The 19,441-nt window shown below is 42.1% G+C and overlaps 2 protein-coding genes across 3 annotated transcripts in view; one reads left to right on the top strand and one right to left on the bottom strand.

Moving 5' to 3' along the window:
- Positions 1 to 13,528, bottom strand: part of ANXA13 (annexin A13) — an 83,633-nt gene extending 70,105 nt beyond the window's left edge. Inside the window, exon 1 of the mRNA XM_087447104.1 lies at positions 13,406 to 13,528. Within this exon, the coding sequence (XP_087303230.1) occupies positions 13,406 to 13,528 (123 nt within the window). The remainder of the gene's footprint in view (positions 1 to 13,405) is intronic.
- FAM91A1 (family with sequence similarity 91 member A1) overlaps positions 13,313 to 19,441 on the top strand; it is a 45,295-nt gene continuing 39,166 nt past the window's right edge. For both annotated transcript variants that reach the window (XM_087447477.1, XM_004431087.3), the window contains exons 1-2: positions 13,313 to 13,598; positions 18,936 to 19,020. In XM_087447477.1, coding sequence (XP_087303603.1) covers positions 13,527 to 13,598; positions 18,936 to 19,020 — 157 coding nt within the window. In that variant the 5' untranslated portion in view covers positions 13,313 to 13,526. The remainder of the gene's footprint in view (positions 13,599 to 18,935; positions 19,021 to 19,441) is intronic.

The raw sequence follows: 19,441 nt of genomic DNA, 5'->3' as shown, positions 1-19,441 counted from the left end.
TTTTCCCCCCTAGCAAATATAAAAATCCCCTATGGATGGGGACTCCTTTTCTGTATAAAAATATTCATTTGTTGTTGATTCAGTGTCATCAGGGGAATTCTGGGAGTGAGAGGGCATCTCATTGGGGCAAGTGTTTAAAACTAATTAGTACAATAAAGACCATTAAAAGGAACATTTTTATTTGGTTGAAAAGATACATGAAGACCTTCTTGTAGAAAAATCAACTACATTGTATAGGCATGTGAACATCACTCAACATCAACAAAAGTAATAGCTCAGGTGCCTAGTTATGGATATTATACACACTGCAGGTTTTTTAATTTGGTAGAATTTTGTCTAGAGCCACCACTCAAGATAAGATTGTCCTGTGGTAACTGAAGGGAATCTAGGTGCCCGAGAGGACAGAGGGGGCTGGAATGGAGAGGGAGGCCAGGAGCCAGGGTCTCTTGGGTTTGTGACTGTGCTGGTTAATTTCATGTGTCAACTTGACTGGCTAAGGGATGCCCAGATAGCTGATAAAACATTATTTCTGGGTGTGTCTGTGAGGGTGATTCCAGAAGAGATTAGCACTTGATTCAGTAGACTTGAGCAAGGGAGATTCGGCCTCATTGATGTGGGGGGGCATCATTCAATCTGTTGAGGGCCCGACTAGAACAGAAAAGGCGAAGGAAGGGCCAATTCCTGGTCTCTCCTCTTGCGTTAGGACATCCATCTTCTCCTGTCCTTGGACATTGGAGCTCCTGGTTCTTAGGACTCCTTCAGCCTCGGACTGAATTACACCACTGGCTGTCCTGGTTCTCCGGCAGGCAGAGGGCAGATTGTGGGACATCTTGGCCTCCACGACCGTGTGAGCCAATTCATATAACAAATATATATACATATGTGTGTATATTTATATGTTTATCCCATTGGTTCTGTTTCTCTGGAGAACCCTGGCTAATACAAAAAGATTTATTAAAGCTACAGTATTGAGTTGAAAAACGGGTTTGATATTTCAGGGTTATTACCACCCACCCCTGTGTTTCACTCCGCTTGACAACCCTAAATGTTTTATAAAGGTCTGTTGAACTAAACCAAACTCACCTGCCTCCCTACTCTGTGCTGAGTACTATGCAAATGCTGAAGATATAAGTGGTAAAGACATTATTGGTGTCATTGCTTGCATCATTGTTGAAAAGACACGTAAGCATCATTTCCTACGATATGGAAGGTGCTCTGGTGGAGGCAGGCCTACTGTTACGCCTGCGTGTACCTGGGCACTCATTCTGGTATGGAGGAGTCATTATCTCATGGCTCAGATTTTGACCAATGGGAGGTTGAAGAGAGGAAGGAGCCAACAGATTCCTCACCCCTCTTCTCCCCAAATAACTGTTATGAGGGGCAGTAGTTTCTTACTGCCCCTTGAGAGGTATCCCGCAGGGCTAAGCAACCAACTGTGTTTTCTTGAGCAGCTGTGGCCTGTGCAGGAACATAGTATCCTATATGTGCTTTCTGTCATTTCTTGCCTCATATTGTTTCCCCCTCACTCTTACTGCCCTGGGATTGTACGCTCTGATAAAGTGTTAGCCTGTAAGCTTTCTCCATTTCTTTGCTGGAGAATTGGGGCTGATTGTTTTTTAAGCGTTTGGAATATTATCGCTGGGTGATATGGGGTACCTAACCGAAGGTGAATGAGTAGGGGAGGAGGGAAAGGGAGAGGAAATCAGGAAAGCTTTCCAGAAGGAGGTGTCCCTTGAGTAGTGTTTAGAAGGAAAGGCAGGATATATTTGGGCAAAGTGGGGTTGATAAAGGAAGATGAAACAACATGAGCAAAAGTACAGAGACACGGAACTGTGTTGTATTCAGGGAATAAGGCTTCTACTTGGAAGGTTAGTAAAAAATGTGGGTGGGGGGCCAGCTCGGTGGTGTAGTGGTTAAGTTCACGAGCTCCACTTTGGTGGCCCAGGGTTCACAGGTTGGGATCCCAGGCGTAGACCTACGCACTCTCATCAAGCCGTGCTGTGGTGGCATCCCACATACAAAATAGAGGACGGTGGGCATGGATGTTAACTCAGAGCCAATCTTCCTCAGCAAAAAGAGGAGGATTGGCAACAGACATTAGCTCAGGGCCAATCTTCCTCACCAAAAAAAAAAAAAAAAGTGTGGGAGGTCTTGAAGTCTTCCTGATATTACGGTTACTTATTATTATTACTACCTTATAATATTAATAAGTAATAATATGAATAATAGTACTTAATATATTACTAAATAATAGCAGTAAGTATTATTACTAATGATATCATTACTTAATATTATTAGCTACTTCAAGTCTTACTAACGTTACAGGGGTAGAGAGAGGCTGCTTTAACTTCTCTCTCAATTAAGCCTTCCACTGAGGAGCAGTGAGAGGTGAGAGGACTTATGTGGCACATAGGTGGCCTGAGGGCTGAAGCTGGCTTGCAGGCATGTGCCTTTCAATGCTGCCCCACACAATGGTCTCTTTGTTTGTTTGCTTGAATTGGTTGCCCATCAATTTTACATAACACTCACAATCCCTGTTTCTCTTGAAAAGTCAGACCTGGTAGTACAGGGCTCATCCCCACGTGAAAACAAATGACTGCAACTGAGCGGTAGATGCCCACGTTAGATGAAGTGCGAGCGCTCAAGTTTGCACAGTCCCCACTACCCCCTGACCTGGCTCCCGTTACTCATTCACATTCCTTGCCTAGTCCCTCTAGCATTTGAGTTTGCAGTTCTGGGAATTCACTCAATGTTGGGTAATCTCGCACCAGAGAGAAAATCTCTGCCACCTCAGCGTCCCAGGGCTGGATGCCCCTGTAGCCATGGGAGCTCATCCCGTTGAGACTGAGATGATTGACACAGTGCCTGCTTCTTCTGGTCACCAGCTGCCAGTTCCAACACAGGCGCGGGGAAGCCTGACTGGTGAAGTTGAGGGCTGACGCTCATGCCTAGCTGCAAAGGCAGCTGAGAAAGAATATTTGACATGTATAGCGTCTTTGATGGAGGTGGGCTCTGCCTCCCAGCAAGATTCATGAGATGTATAGATGTTGAGCAGCCAAAAGAATGACAAAAGTCCACTAGAGAGGGGTTGGCTATCTGATTGTGGCGTGTCCACCAGTGGAGCACGTGAGAGGATTCTATGTGAAACAGAATAACTTCGCTTTGATAGCGTTGTATTATTTTGTGTGTGGGAAAATACAATGAAGACGTTAAACCTGTGAAGGACACAAAAAGTTCATAAAGAGTGTGACGTGTGACAATTTAAAGAAAAATCTTGAGTAAATAGTAGTTTAGATGAGGCTTGGAAATAATAGAATTATTATTCAAATGACTGAACTTTTGCAAATTGGTCTAGATAAATGCAAATCTTTAAATTTCTCTTGTGTCAAGTAATAACAACAATACAAAAGTTTACACTTATTTAGTGCTATGGGCCGGACCCTGATCTAAGCACTTTCCATTTGTTTGTTCACTTAGATATCACAACTTTGTGAGATGGTTACTACTATTGTCCCCATTTTACAGATGGGAAACCTAAGGCACAAAGTGGTTAAAAAGCCAGAGGTCACTCAGCAAATAGTCAAATGAGGCTTTGAATTCAGGCCACTACTCTTTACCTGACAACTGCATAATTAGGGTGGATGTGGGTGCCTGTACGATTATTGCACCAAAAATCTTCAGGTCTGGTATAGGATTTGGAGTCAGAAATTTGGGGGTGAATGCTTTTAGAGCACTCATTTTCATGCCAAGTGGTTTGTAGTCTAGAGGAGAGTTCTCAGCCTTGGCACTCTTGACATTTTGGGCCAGGTAATTTCCTTTTTGTGTCTGTGGAGCTATCCTATGCATTTCAGGATAGCATTCCTAGCCTCCACCCACTAGATGCCAGTAACTGGATTCGACTAGATGCTTCTCCAATTGTGACAACCAAAAATGTGTCCAGACGTTGCCGAATGTCCCCTGGGGACAAAATTGCCCTCCAGTTGAGAACTACTGGTCTAGAGAATTCTGAAGTGTCTCAGTAAGAAGCTCAGAAATAATTATCAGCATGATGAAATGATGTGACTAAGCAGCCCTGGTATGTTTTTCTGAGTGTTCGTTCACAGTATCATGTCTTTATTTGTTAATAGCAGGTGTGTCTAGTTTCTCATATCAGAGATAAATACATGGTATCACCCTGTACCAGCTATTAGTTTTTAATGCAATATGTGGTGAATCTTTAACTTTGTGGTTTACTTATAAAACGAACAACCAGCTTCTTATTTTTCTAGAATTCAGTGGATTTAGACTTGGCAAGAAACTACTAGTGACCTCAGTCTTTTAAATATTTAAGCCAGTCCACGTTTCTTTCCTTGACTTGGTGTTTGATCATATCAAGAATTGGGGTGCGGGGGCTTCTATGTAAAAATGGGACAGATTATAAACTAGGTCTGTTTGCTCATTAGGATTTTAAATACAAAGATCAACATTATGATCATCATATATTAATACATCATAAAACATTGAAGAGCTAAAAAAGGACAAGTCTTCTGTCTTGTGGGGCTTTCTGGTCACTAAATCACTGACATCAGAGTCCAGCAAGAGCATCACTCAATCCATTTAATTTTAGTGTGCCCTGGCCTCCATGGCATCTCCCATACCATCCCCTGCCAGCCAAAACACCTTCCCTTCCAATCTGTTAGGATCTATTCAAGCGTTAATGATCCCCCAAAAAGCCAGCTCCTCCATGATTGTTTCCAGAACGCTTAACCAGAAGAGCCACTTCTTTCCGCTAGACCCATGATCATCTTATACCTATCATTGTATTTTTCTCTCTGTTGCATTGAATCAAGTACCTGGATTCTCAACCCTACTAGAGTGTAAGTCATTTAAGGGTAAGGATCATGCTTTATTCATCTCTTTATTGCCAAATACTTAACATGGTACCTTGCATATAGAAACCACTAGCACATTTTTGTTGAAAGAATGTATCCTTTTGTTAAATTAATCCTTCTCTAGAATCAGAAATCATTATTTGTTAGCAAGACAAAATCAGTTGCTAAAATCTTGCTGGACTGCAAGAGTCAGGAGAGTGGTGAGATCCGGGCGTCCAGTCTTCCCATCCTCTTCCATTATTTACAGAGTGAGAGGTTTTCCTTAGTCCTTAATGTTAACTGCTTTGTGTTTCTTTCACATTTGGAGGTTAATTGCCATCTTTCGTGTTAATTTCATTGATGGAGTCCATGAAGCAATCTTGCCCCCTATATTCTTTGTAGCTTGGGTCATGGTTATCTGCCTCAAAGAATCTCACAGGAACTTTATTCCTTTGAAGGTTTCACAGTTCCCTTGGTAAGTTGCAGTTCATGTCCTCTCAGTTATTCCTCTTTCTCAATGGCCCATGGATCCTGCCTTGCTTCCCCTCCTTGACAGGCTCTGCTGTTGTTTGGTCCTCCAGGATCCTCACGTATGGACACTGATGCTTTCTTAGAAGGCACACGGTGAGGGCCTGTCCCTCCAGCTCCATCTTGCTCCTTACCTCTTATGTGCAGAAAATACATCTTAACTCAGATTAAAGCTGGCAGTTGTTTTGGGGTTGAAAATGCTCATACACACTCTTCATATAGACAAAGAAAATTGCAGCTGCTTTATTTTTGAAGGTGGACCTAATCGTCCTCGCACTCTTACCCCATTGGGTATTGTGTGTTGGGGGATTGGGGCCTTAAATCTACCAGTTAAGATACTCAATTCGGCCTCTTCCTGTTTAAACACAGTCATTTCATTGGGGCACTGGTTTCTGTTCAGCAAATGCTCCACCTTGAAGATTTTATCTTCCTCCTCTTTCTCCTTAAGATACACCAATGGGAACTAAAATAATTGAGAAAACCCTTTCTCAACAAAGCCTGTCTTTCTAGACTACTGTCTTGCTCAGACTCAAAAATCCTATTTTTTATTTCAAAAGGTGAATCTTGACTTTCCCTTTATGTTTCTTTGTAATAATCCTTAACATCTCAAATACAAACGGATGATGCTGGCTGTTTGATTAATTTTTTCCTGACTTTTGCTTTCCTGGGTCTACCTTTTACCAGATACATGATACAGTTGGCTTTCTATATCCTTTAAAAGAAAAAAAGAAAGAAAGAAAAAGAAAAAAAAATTACTATGCATTAAGGCTACACAAATTCTAAAAAGATATGGTCACCAACTACATTTAACTAAATCTTCACAAATTCTAAAAGAAAGAGAATTGCACATTTCTGTAAGTGAGAGAACAAATGCTTACCCAGACCTGGGCCATGAAATAGCCCTTTGACATTTTCCCAGGATCAGTGGTAGTTGTAGCCAAGAGAGTGTCTTATCTGTCACTCAGATCTTCTTTATAGAGGTCATAAAACAGTCCTACTATCCTTGACTTTAATCCCTGATCACACTTTACACTAGTGGACAAACTCATATTTCTTGTTAGACAAGAGATTACGTGTTGCCAAAGGTGTAAAGTTTGAATGACATAATGTAGAAGGAAGCAAAAATATTTCATTTCAGCCAAGTTTTAAGCCACTGCAACAGTACACCTGAATAAGCTCAACAGATCTGAGATGAACTGAGGCCATGTCTTTAACACAAACTCGGATAATTTTCACATTAGTAATTCTTTATTTATCTCAGAGCTCTCCCAACAATTATCAAGGGGTGGAAAAATTATTTTCTTGGTTTACATGAATCTTGAATAGATGTCTGCTTATTTCTTGTACGGAAAGCCTAGATTGGGGGAATCATTTTGCATATGCAAAAAAATTATTACTGTTGTCCGTGGAATTATTGAGTTGTAGAGTTAGAATGGATGTTGGAAGTCATCTTTGTTCAATCTCCTCATTTTGCAAATTCATTTCAACAAATGCTTATTGAGTCCCTGAGGCTCCAAGAGGGCTGATAAGTCGTTGTCAACCCTTGCTGTGCATTGAATTCCCTGGGGATATTTTAAAAATATGCAGTGCCTGGGCTCCAACTGAGGAATTCTGATAGAATTGATCTGGTGGGAGGCCTGGACATTGGTTGTTTAAAAAATTTCTCAGGTGCTTCTCATGCCCCTAGGACTATCCTCTCCCCCCATTTAAAAAAAAAAATCTGGTATTAAAAGTTTTTATTCTGTATCTTGACCACATATTTAAATTAACAAATTTGATGAAGTAATGGGGAAAAAAACGAGAGGAATTCTCCAGATGCTTCTTCACTTCCATAGGCTTTCATAACCTGATCCCTTTGACCGCTTTATTTATTTTTTCAGCTAGTCCAACCTCTTTTCAAAAATAAAATTGAATACAGCTGTGGAATTCACAAATCCCATTCACTCAAAATGTGATTTTATTCCTCATCATGGATACTGTGAAAACGTTTTCAATTAAGGAAAAATCATGCTTTGTAGCTGACTGACTAATCCTGTCCACTTGACCTACCAAAGGGCACAAAACTTCAGGCTCAATGGTGACCTTGAGGCTGTATAGACCTCAGTGGACCACGGCCCAGCAGTCCTACATGCATCAATTTCCAAGGAAGAATGGACAATATTTGGTGCTATCAGATACTGGAGACAAATTAGAGAAAAAATTTCAAGGACTTTAAGGCCTGAGACATTGGTTTGGATAAAAGTCAATAGTTAGAAATGCGGAAGTGAAGAATTTGCAGGTTTTAAGGATAGAAATGTTGTGTAAGATCAGCCCCTAGTGGGCCCCTTAATTATTACAATTGTTCAGCGTTTGAGTTGAGGTGACCTGGCTTGACATTGGAATGTTCGTTTCCACATCAGACCACAAGTGTTCTAAACATAGACTGACTACAGATGGCAGAAATAGAATGTTCTCTGTATTACAGATAAATGTATAGTATTAATCTTTCACAGGTTCTGTGGCAGAGGATCTTTCTGCCTCTAAAACAAACTTGTAACTCTTCAGTTGTTTCCCATGATTTGCAGGAGAAAACCCTAGAAACTCTTTAATGTAGAGAAAAATAGTCCCCTAAGATCTTGCTGCTTCCCACCTCTCCATCCTCAGCTCCTGATTCTTCAGTGTCCCATTCCCAGTGTCAGGATGAGAAGTTTTCCAGGTAGAGAAGGACAGAAAAGCATTCCAGAGAAGGATATTCAACATGCAAAGAGCCAAAGGGATTCAACAGTGTGGTATGTTTAGGGAATTGCAAATGCCTTAGTATTTCTGCAGACTATAATGCAAGAAAGGATGGACAGCCGGGCCTGTCAGACTAGCTTTCATTTCCTTCACTGTTGACAGAGTCCAAGGTTCAGAAATATTTCTCCACTCCAAAGTAAACAAAGTGGGATGATTTTCACAGCTGACAGCCTCCATAACAGAGGCAGTGCGAAGTGGTGGAGAATGTGGCCGGTGGGAAAGCCCATGTTCTGTCTAAGCCAGGTGTCCTCAGCTCCGCTGACTCGTGCAGGAAAGTGGGTCTAAGGCTGTAGGATTTTCCACACTTTCAAGAGAATCCCCATATCTGGATTTTATGAGAAGTCTACTCCCTATGCAACATGTATTCATCCATCCGATATTTAGTGAGTGCCTTCTGAGTGTGTTCGAAGCCTGAGGACACGGAAGAGAACAAAACAGACAAAAACCCCTACCTTTGGAGTGCTTCCAGTCTAATGGGAGAGACAAATAATTTTAAAAGCTAAGTAAGTTATTAAATATATTAGATGGTAATAAGTACTACGGAGAAAAATAAGGCAGGGAGGCAGATGATGATGAAGATACGTGACAATTTGAATACAGTGGTCAGAGAAGGCTTAACTGAGAAGGTGACATTTGAGAGCAGATGTCATGTAACTAGTTCATTGATTAAATACATTAAATGGTATTTATGTGCCAGGCATGATTCTATGTACTGGAGATAGACTGATGACCAAGACAGGGTCCTTTCTTCTACAGAGATTATATTCTTGCTGGGGAGACAGACAACAAACAAGAAACTAAATAGAATAATATCAGACAGTGATTCCTTGCAACAAAGGAAATAAACCAAGGTAATGTGTTAGAGAGAGGAGGGGTAGAAGTGGCTAGGTTGGACAGAGTAGTTGGCAAAGTCCCTTCTAAGTGACGATGGATGGAATGAAAGGAGCCTGTTGTGCAAAGGTCTGGGGAAAAGCATTCAAAGCTGAGGGAAGAGCAAGGGCAAAAGCCAGCCACGAGGTGGGAACAAACTAGGTTATTATGTTGAGCATCAGGGGGCAATGAATTGGTTCACGGAACAGAGGAGAGCACATGCGGTATGGAAATCCGTGGCCAAGATAAAGCCCAGGCAAAATTGTGAAATGGAAAATGTTTACAGTGACTTCTCCCCCATTCTTTTCTCTAGACAACACTTCCTCCTCTACAGGAGCTTCTCTGGCCTCATTTAATCCCGGAGCTCTTTCTCTTTCACACTTGCTCCCAGAAAAGTATGTGATAGCTGGTGTATACTAAAAAACGATAAGGCTAAAAAGCTATTGTTCCTCCTAAGGGTATTTACACTTCAATCACAATGTTTTAATCATGAAATCTGATGCATCAGCTGTTTGTGTGTTGGAATATTTTATTGTTGGGGGAGTATGTTAATTTCCTATGGCTACTGTAACAAATTACTGCAGATGTAGTGGTTTAAAACAACACAAATTTATTATCTTAGGGTTCTGAAGATCAGGAGTCCAAAATGAGTTGGCAGGGCTGTGTTCCTTTTGGAGGCTCTGGGAGAGAATTCGTTTTCTCTTCCAGTTCCAAGAAGCTGCCCACGTTCTTGCCCCGTGGTCCTTCATCTGCTTCAATTGTCACATCTCCATCTCTGACTCTTGACTCTCCTGTCTCCCTCTTATAAGGACTCTGTGATTACGTTGAGCCCACTTGGATACTCCAGGATAATCTCCCCATCTCAAGATCCTTAACTTAATCACATCTGCAAAGGCTCTCTTGTCACGTAAAGAAATATATTCTCAGGTTCCAGGGATTAGGACATGGACATCTTTGGGGGACATTATTCTATCTACCACAGGGAGTAATATTCTGGGGTCTGTGAGATTAGACCACCAGACTGCTCCCTACTTTCAGGTTGCTTCTGCTCACTATTTTTGTTGGAATTTTAGGAATGCAAGTGTTCTGTAGTCTTTCTGAAGGGCAGATTGCCCAAGCCAATTGGGTAATTTTCCTTAGGACGAGTTGGGAAAGCCAGATAAGATTGACTCTTGTTGCACTTATAGTTTTGAACACGGTGTTTACCTACGAGGTTAATTTGGATGGTAGCTTCTGGGACGGGGCTTCTAACACTGCAGTTTCTGACCTCTCTGGAATTTGAAAAGCAAAAGTCTACGGAAGCAGAAATAGCGGGGGCCTGAGGCAAGGACCTACAAGGATGGACATTATTGTTTACCAAAAAGGCAGGATGATTTAATGAGTGATCCCTGTGGAGCCCAAAAATGTTTTCCTTCCTGGTGTTTGAAGGAGCAGTCCTGTTCCTGAACTTCCCGGCAGAGGGGGCCAATGAGCCCTGTGGGTAAACCTATGGTCTCTTTGAACTGCTTTGTTTTCAGTCTCTCAAAGACTGGTCACCTTGGGGGCGAATGAGGCAGATCAGTACTTTAATTAGCACCCTGTATTCATAAGCCAAACTCTGTTGTCAGTTCCTATTCTGAAGGGCTTGTTAGTTGGATTTTTCCCATACACGTAGCTTTGACCCATTACTATTTCGTCCTCCAAATTTCTGCTTTTCTCAGCTGAGTTAGAATCTTTTCTATTCATCATGGTCAAATTTTCAAAGATCTGTGTCTTACTGATTTAGCAGGTGTTAAGCTCATCTCCACTATCCTCTGTCTACTTTCATAGTTTTTGATGTGTCCACACTATACTCAGTATTTGTTGATAAAAAAGGTGAATTTAGTGGCTGTTTACCTGTTTAACTGCTATAATTAGTTAAAATAATGGTTTACAGGGATTTTAAAACTATGTTGACTTTAATTTTGGTTGTTACTTATATTGCATTAAATTGAAGTTAGACTTTGGAAGAGTATGGGTTTTCCTACACTTAAAATTATTAAAAAATTATTTTGGGGGGCTGGCCCTGTGGGCTAGTGGTTAAGTTCGGTGTGCTCCACTTTGGGGCCCAGGTTCAGATCCCTGGGCCCGGACCTACATCACTTGTCAGTGGCCACGTTGTGGTGGCGACCCACATAAGAAATAGAGGAAGATTGGTGACAGGTGTTAGCTCAGGGCAAATATTCCTCAGCAAAAAAAAAATAATAATAAAATAAAATTATTTTTTGGGAAGGAGGGATTAATGTTGTTGATTTTAAATGAACATTGGCTGAATTGGAAGAGGAGGTAGAACAGTTCAGTGAGTGAGATTTAATTCCTGAATCAGGGAATTAAAAGGATGGCTCTGGCATGAGACAGCTTTGGGCTCCAGTTCGGCTGTCACTACCACCTGTGTGATCTTGCGAGCAAGTCATGCAGCCCTGCCAAGTCTCAGTTCCCTCCTCTATTAAATCCAGATAGTAACAGTGGCATTCTTTCACAAGGTTGGGAGGAATAACTATCGCAATTCAAGGGCTTGATACATAATGGGCAGACAATCAATATTTGTTGAATAAATGTCTCATGGTCAGAGTTCTGTTAACTTTAGCTGTGATGATGTCGGGGGAAGAGGGAGAATCTCCCTCCGCCCTTTTCCTTAAGGTTCTTATGGCTGGCCAAATAATTAACAAGACAGGTTAGCAGGAGAAAATAATACCAAGTTTAGTAACATGTATACATGGGAGAAACTCAGAAATGAGCAACTCGTCTCTCTGTCTAAGCTGCTTGCTTAAGTATTGCAGCTAAAGGCGGGGAGCGTGTTGGGGGTGGGTAGTGGCCTGGGACTTCAGAGGGCAGGAGGACAATTCTTTTTGGGGTCATCTATAGATAATGTGGTCAGGGAGAGACAGAGTTTTTTGATAAAAGAGGCTTGGTGCCTTTGCTATTGTAACCTCTATCCTACATTATCTTTATAGCCATCATGATAGAAGATCTGTTCCAGGAAGGAGCCACCATGTCAAATTCTTTAGGCAGTTAGTGGAGGAGGTCAAATGTCCCTCAGAGAAAACAATCAAGGTAAAGAGATATATTTCAGGGTGGCCAAATCTTGATCTCCCACAATGACGAGGGTCTATAAACATTGGATTCAAAGCACTTAGTTATGGGCTTTTATAGTTGGATCACGTGAGACCAATACATCTATGCAAAGACAGTGTGGACCACGTTTGTTTAAATTCATCAGACATAATGGATTTCCTGCTATGCATCAGACTGGCCACCTGCTGAGGTGTGGGCTAGGATCTTATAAAAAATTCTGAGTATACATCTGTCGGTGTATAACAAAACATTATTTAAAACCATTGTTTAAAACTGAAAAATAGTTGCAAAAATACTGAACTTGTCTCTGGTCGCTACCAATAACAATGGCCATGTGTTTGCTAAGCCAGTATAACAAATTCTGGAAGAAATTGTTCCCGAAGACCTTCTCACTAGAACTGAAATTAAGATAGGCTGGATTTCTGCCTTAAAAGAATGACTCAGAGCATTTGTACCGAGCAGAAGAAAGCAGTAACCTAGAGGCTGCATGCAAAGGGTCTTTATCTCCTAGATTCCCTTTGGGCCTCTCTCACTTGTCAGCACCAGCCATTTAAAATTTCAGCTCCCAGATTCCCTACAATTTAAGAATTTGGACCTCTGAAGTAGAGCCCAATGTTTCTCTTCTACAACATGCAGCAACTACCTGGAAGTGATGAAGGATCACCACACCTTTGCTCCACCACTCCCCCAGCCTCTCGCTCAGTTGGGGTGAGAGCTCTGACTTATAAATTCCTCCGCGAGCCTGGCCCCCGCCCACCTGGCGGCGGTTGGGGGTTGCCTATGGCGGGCCCCCAGTGGGCTCCCTGCTCTCCCACTATTCGAAGCCAGATAGGGCCCCCTTCCCAAGTCGCTCTTCCTCAGACAACCGACTCCAGTGCCTGACAGCGGCTGCTCTTGGGCTTGCGGGGTTCACATTTTGGGGAAACTAGGTCATCCAACAACGGCAACGCAGACCCAAGCGATTATCCTAATTCACCCAGAAACTGAAAGCAGGAGCCGAAGCACACGGGCAGCGCGGCGGGTACCCAAGTCCCTTCTCTGCACCACCTCGTAGCCCCGCCCCACAACGTGTAGGGGGCGGGGCCCCAGGCTAGCGCGGCGACCCGCCCCTCCGGCCTCGCGCCAGCGGGCGGAAGTGACGCACGCCCAAAGCCATTTCCGGCGGGCAGAAACTAGGAAGAAACTTGCGGCAGCTGAGGCGCGCCTGCAGCCCGTCTCCGCTGGTCCTGTGCCCCGTGGCCCGGGCCGCGCCGAGCTGTCGGGAGCCCTGGCCATGGGGCAGCCCGGGCCTTCCGCGGTGTGAGGCGCGGGGCCTCCCGCGGGCTCCCCTGACGGGCCGAGCGCGGGCAGGCGGGAGGCGTCGTTCCAGCCGCGGTCGGGCCGCCGCCGCCCGGCCGGGCCGCCGGCGTCATGAACATAGACGTGGAGTTCCACATCCGGCACAACTACCCTTGGAGCAAGTTGCCGGCCAACGTGAGGCAGGTACGGCCGGGCCCGCCCCGCCTTCACCTGCTGGCCTCGCCCGCGGGGCCGGGGCTGCCTGCTCTCGGCTGACTCCCGCCCTACCGCGTGCCAGGGGCCCGAGAAACCCGACCGCAGCCGGGGGATGGGGAGGGGACGGCTCTGGGGCCGCAGGGACAGGATGGGGTCGTTGCTGAAACGGATGGAATGGTGTCCACTGGACTCGCCTGGCGCCTTTGCCCGCAGCCTCCGTTCAACAAGGCACTGGGTTAGGCGCCTGCGAAACAGATTTAAAGCACGGCCCTTGACCTCCAGATTTTCACGATGATGGGAATGGGACCAGAAAGGAATGAATGAAGACGTTACAGGGTGATAGCAGCGCATACGTGCCTCCGTTATAGTATATGTGGGCTCACAGAGGAGGGAGTAAGAAATTCTCCAGGGAGTGACTGGAGGCTGTGTAGAGGAGGCATTTTAATTGCGCCTTCAAGACGAGTAAGAGTTAGACAGATAAGAGGGAATAGAGATTTCTAGGGAGAGGGAAAGTCATTTTAAAAAGCTTGGACGAGTGAAACGTGTTTTGAGACTAGCAAGCGACTTAATATCCCCAGAGTTTGGGGGTGTAGATACATTGATGCATTTGGAGGTGGAGTTTTGTGAGTGCGTGGGGATTGGTAGCAGAGGAAGCTGGAAAATCAGTCAGGGCCAGATTTAGAAGGGGCTTTCCTACTTTGCTTTGTTGGACTTTATCCTTTAGACAAGATGGGTTTATTAGAGATGTTTCAGTAAGCGAGTGACATGACGTTTTGTCTGAGAGTTAATTCTTGAATGCTTGGGTCATTTTTACTCAGTTTAACAAGTATTTATTGAACACTGCATGCTATGCCTTGTTCTAGGTGCAGGTAATTTGCAGCAGTCAACAAGACAAAGACCCTCCCTTCATGGAGCGTACATTTTAGTAAAGAAAGATAGACAATAAACACATAAATGAATAAAAACATGGCAGGTGGTGTTAAATCTTGTGAAGGTAGTGATACGTGCTACATCTACATATAAGTTCTCTGGTCATAGATTGACCTCCCATTCTACTTGCTTGAGAGTGAAATTCGGTTTTCTGTTGGTGCTGGGCAATTATATTTGGAAAGTTTGGGATGGTGGTGGTGATGGTATGAGGATTATTACTTTGCCTCCTCTCCCAGCTTGGGGGCTCAGTTCTAGGAAATGAATAATTTAAGGTTCTGGAAATGCATCATGTGGCAGAGAAAATGCTTTCACTTTAAGATACCAAAAAACCAGAAAGTAGATAAATTTAGGGGACTGAGAATTCTTGGTTGTCAGTGGCTGCCCATGTGGCGTTTGTCTTGACCTGGAATAACAAGGCTCTAAACCTGAAGGAGGAAGTTGCTCATATTAAGCTTGAGGGAGGGCTTTGGTGGACACTTTTGTTCTTTAGGGTTTTGTGGCATATCCAAAGACAATAGGGAGAACTGACTCCTTTTCTTTGTTTCCATTTTTTCTCTACTCTTCCTTTCACAAAAATAAATGTAGCGTAATGGAAGAAAGATGGATGATTGGATTATGTCCAATATGAATAATTGATCTTAATTAGTATTGGCAAAAACATTTCTAAACCTTAGTCATGACTATTAAAAATAATCACAGAACAGTGTTATAATTAGGTACAAACGTGACATTAAATTTAAAATTTTTTTCTAAGATTACTTAAAGGGATAGCTGTTTTACCTTAGGATACGCTTCCACTTGTAGGTGTTGCAAAACCCGTCTTTGCGAGTTGCTTCCATGGACTTTCTCTGGCCTTGCCACTGTTTCCCTAGGTCAAGCTCCACCTTGGATTATTAACTACATCAGCTTTTTATCTGGTCTCTTGCCCTCAGAACAGGACTATCCCATCCATTCTTCACACTACACTGGGGTCAGGTTTCTCAAATGCAAACCCCAAATTCTCTTGCTGCCTGTCTTCTATAGATTACTTGTAGCTTCTTTTTGAATCGCAGGTATGAACTCTTCCGGGAAGGTTTCCCTGACCTTCTAAGTCTGGATCCATTGACCCTCAGATGTGTTGCCACAGCCCCATATTTCTCACTTATGGCACTATGTGCATTTTCTGGTTCCATTACTTTTTTATTTTTTTTATTTTTTTTTTATTTTTTTATTTTTTCCCCCCAAAGCCCCAGTAGATAGTTGTATGTCATAGCTGCACATCCTTCTAGTTGCTGTATGTGGGACTCGGCCTCAGGATGGAGGGAGAAGTGGTGCCTCGATGCGCACCCGGGATCCGAACCCGGGCCACCAGCATTGCAGCGCGCGCACTTAACCACCAAGCCACAGGGCCGGCCCCGGTTCCATTACTTTTTGCTTTTTTATTTTGAGCACCTATCTCCTAGCTGACTTTTAGTAAATATGTTTGAAGTGAACGAGTGATGGTATCCGTCTGAGATTTTTTTCCAGGAGCTAAAGCTCAGTCAGTTTAAGAGTGGAGAATATTCTGTGTAGGAAAAGAATTTGTTTTTGGCGTTATAGATACTAAGTACTGTGATAGAATTTCCACTAAGTTTTGATGAGTTCAATTTGGAAATGACTCATACTTCCCAGTTCTGAAAGCTGGGGGAAGTGATTTAGTTAAAAAAAAGAAAAAACGGATTTCAAGCCAATAGTTTTTTATGGATGAGATGAAATATTTTTATGTGATGTGGGCTATACTAGATTTAAAAAAATACATTAAAAAGTTGTGGAGAGGGCCATTATTTCAGGATTTTTCTGTAGTTTACCAGTATCTTGTATTCATTGTTCAAAAACAGTTCATAGTTATTTTATTTTAATGGAAATCTTATGATGAGGTTGTATATAATCCAAGAAGGGTCAATTAAAAAAAAATTCGGTGTTTGTTTTTTTGGAGGAAGGGGGTGCATATTGAGATTGGCATTTGTAGGAGCAAAAGCTTTAGAAAAAATTCTTGATGCTTGTAGCATAATCTGATGCGTAATTGGTATTTTACGGCCAGTACCTATGTGGCTCCTTTGTCTCTTAGAGTTCCTTTTATATGCAGCCCAACTTCATTTGTCAGACCTGGTCAGTATTTCTGCAGGGTCAGCACTGTCTCAGAGTAAAATGACCTTTCTTTAGTTGCCTTCTGTAGTGGCAAGTGTGTTAAAATGTGAATGGTGGGAAATTGGGGTGGAAGTGGGAGAGAAGGCAAAGATCTTTGTGAACAAAGCAGTTATAGTTGATGTATGTGGGTAGTGAAGCAGAAAATCAACTTTTAATATAGTTTTCAGTTATTTGTGTGCACACGTGTGTATTGAGCAGGACCAGTCATTACTTAATGCCTATTGCAAAGACTTAGATGTTTAACAGATACTGTGTTCTCTAATTAGCTCACAAATAACAGACCTTTACATTTTGTGTGAGTGGCTTGATTTACACTTTTTTTTGTGTGAGGAAGATTAGCCCTGAGCTAACATCTGTTGCCAATCCTCCTCTTTTTGCTGAGGAAGATTGGCCCTGGGCTAACATCCGTGCCCATCTTCCTCTACTTTATATGGGACACCGCCACAGCATGGTTTGACAAGCAGTGCATAGGTCTGCGCCCTGGATCCGAACCCGCGAACCCCAGGCTGCCAAAGCGGAGCGTCCGAACTTGACTGCTACACCACTGGGCCGGCCCTTGATTTACACTTTTTATCCTGGAGTTACCAGGAATGGAGTTTGAAAGGGAGAAAATGGTTGTAAGTTACGATAAATTAAGGAACTTATTTTGAAACAGAAGAGCAAATCCTCAAATTTGGAAGTTGCTAAGATTTTAGCAAATTGTTTACTGTGCGAGTGTCTTAGTTTGTGTATGTGTTCTGTGTTCCTTGAGAAAGACACTTTTATTTGGCATTAGCTGGAGGAAGCCCTTTAAAAGTTTTACAGAGAGCCTAGTATGTTGAATCCTGTAAATATCTTTAATACTGCCCCTGGCTTTGGTGCCATTGAGGATGGTAGACTAGTTTCTCTACAGTGAGCTTTACTCCTAGTTACGTGTAATGTTAGAATGGATGAAAATAATATAAGCACATACATTGCGGCAGTAGTGTGAGTTATGGTTTAAACCTATGCTTTAAACTTACTAATCTAGATGCAAGAAGAAAGATTTTTAGTTTTCTCGCATCATGTCCCTTTTTTCTTAAAATCCTGCTCACTGGGGTTCCATTTACAGGCCAGTTTATTTAGATGTGAGTTTCATCTGTCTTATGAAGATTGCCTTCAGTGAAAGTGTATGTATGGATATTTATCTTGACTTTCAAAACCGCTAAGAAGTATAATAACTGAATCCTCTGATCTTTCTATCATTAGTCTCCTTAGATTCTGATTTTATTTTATAGCATGTTGGAAAGATCACAGCTAGTAATTAGAAGGAGGATAGCAGTCACATATTAAATTAAGTTTCTGGGCACACATTAAATATAATGTTGAATATAATCAGGCACACTTACTCTTTGCTTTCCTGAGAAACCAGCTTTGAAATTAAAACGCTAAATGAGCAGCTAGAAAGTGTTCTGCCCATTAAAAACTATTTCGGAATGCTAAAGTTATCTAAATGTTTTCTAATGAAGTCATAAAGAGATGATGTTTTTAAGAAGTAATCTTATCACTTAGAGGTACATTTGAAGTGTGCATTCTCCAGAAATCTTCATTTTTTTTTTTTGTTTTGTTTTGGTGAGGAGGATTGGCCCTGACTAACATCTGTGCCCATCTTCCTCCACTTTGTATGTGGGACACCACCACAGCCTGGCTTGATGAGCGGTGTGTAGGTCTGTGCCCAGGATCTGAACCCGAAAACCCCAGGCTGCCAAAGCGGAGTGCGAGAGCTTGACCACTGTGCCACCGGGCTGGCCCCTGAAATCTTAATTTTTAATAATTGGAGCCCTTAGCTATAAATAATTATCAGACAGGGGTCTGTCTTTAGTTGCCCTTCTTAAATTTAATACAAGAAACAATCCATCCATCCGACACACACAAATTGGGGACAGTCAGGAAGGAAACCTTTATAAGTAGAACTTAGTTTTTTGTTAACTTAAGTGAAGTTATGCCCTCAAACTACTCTTTTATTTGGTGTTAAATCCTTTAGATAATCTCAATAAATCCTTTTAGAAAGGCAGATTGAATATAAACACACTGAATTTTTGCTCTAATATTATAGAAGGAAAGTTAGTGTAATAAAATTCAGGAAAATCTTCTTTATTCAGTTCTGGAAATTAGAGATTCCAGGATAAAATTAGGCGGTATGGTTTTGAAATTTTATGGGGAAAAATACTTTAGAAGCTATTGTAAATCTATTTGAAAAATTTTTTTTAGAGTCTTGGAAATTCACAGAGGGAGTATGAAAAGCAGGTTGTCCTGTACAGTATCCGCAATCAGTTACGGTACAGAAATAACTTAGGTAAGTAGAGACCTTTTTACATTGAGGTGGAGATGACTGTTGCTGAATTACCATTTTCGTAAATCTATCTTCTCAATACGTATTTTGTAGTACTGAAGTTATTCCATGTACAGACTTTAAGAAACTGTACACTAACCCATCCTACCTAACAACAATTTGCGTTAGCAAGTAGATTTTTCTTTCTAATTCTGATGAAAATTATTTTTTAGAGTATTGTTTATAGATTCGTTTTACTTGTAGAATATTAATCTTGATTCCGATGTCCTCTTTTTAACTGTGGGCCAGAAAATATACCAGAAAAGAAGTGCATTAGTTCTTAATAATTTTTGACTTGTCTCCATAAATTTTCCAAATAATATAACTTGAATGAAAATTCTTTCTGTAATAATTGGAACAGATTTTAAACATAGTTGGTTCTATG

This window comes from Ceratotherium simum, chromosome 23, assembly GCF_057802395.1.
Source record: "Ceratotherium simum simum isolate JZ-2026a chromosome 23, ASM5780239v1, whole genome shotgun sequence".
NCBI lineage: Eukaryota > Metazoa > Chordata > Mammalia > Perissodactyla > Rhinocerotidae > Ceratotherium > Ceratotherium simum.
The sequence above is the reverse complement of the archived record's forward strand: the minus strand, read 5'-3'. Positions and strand labels throughout refer to the sequence as shown.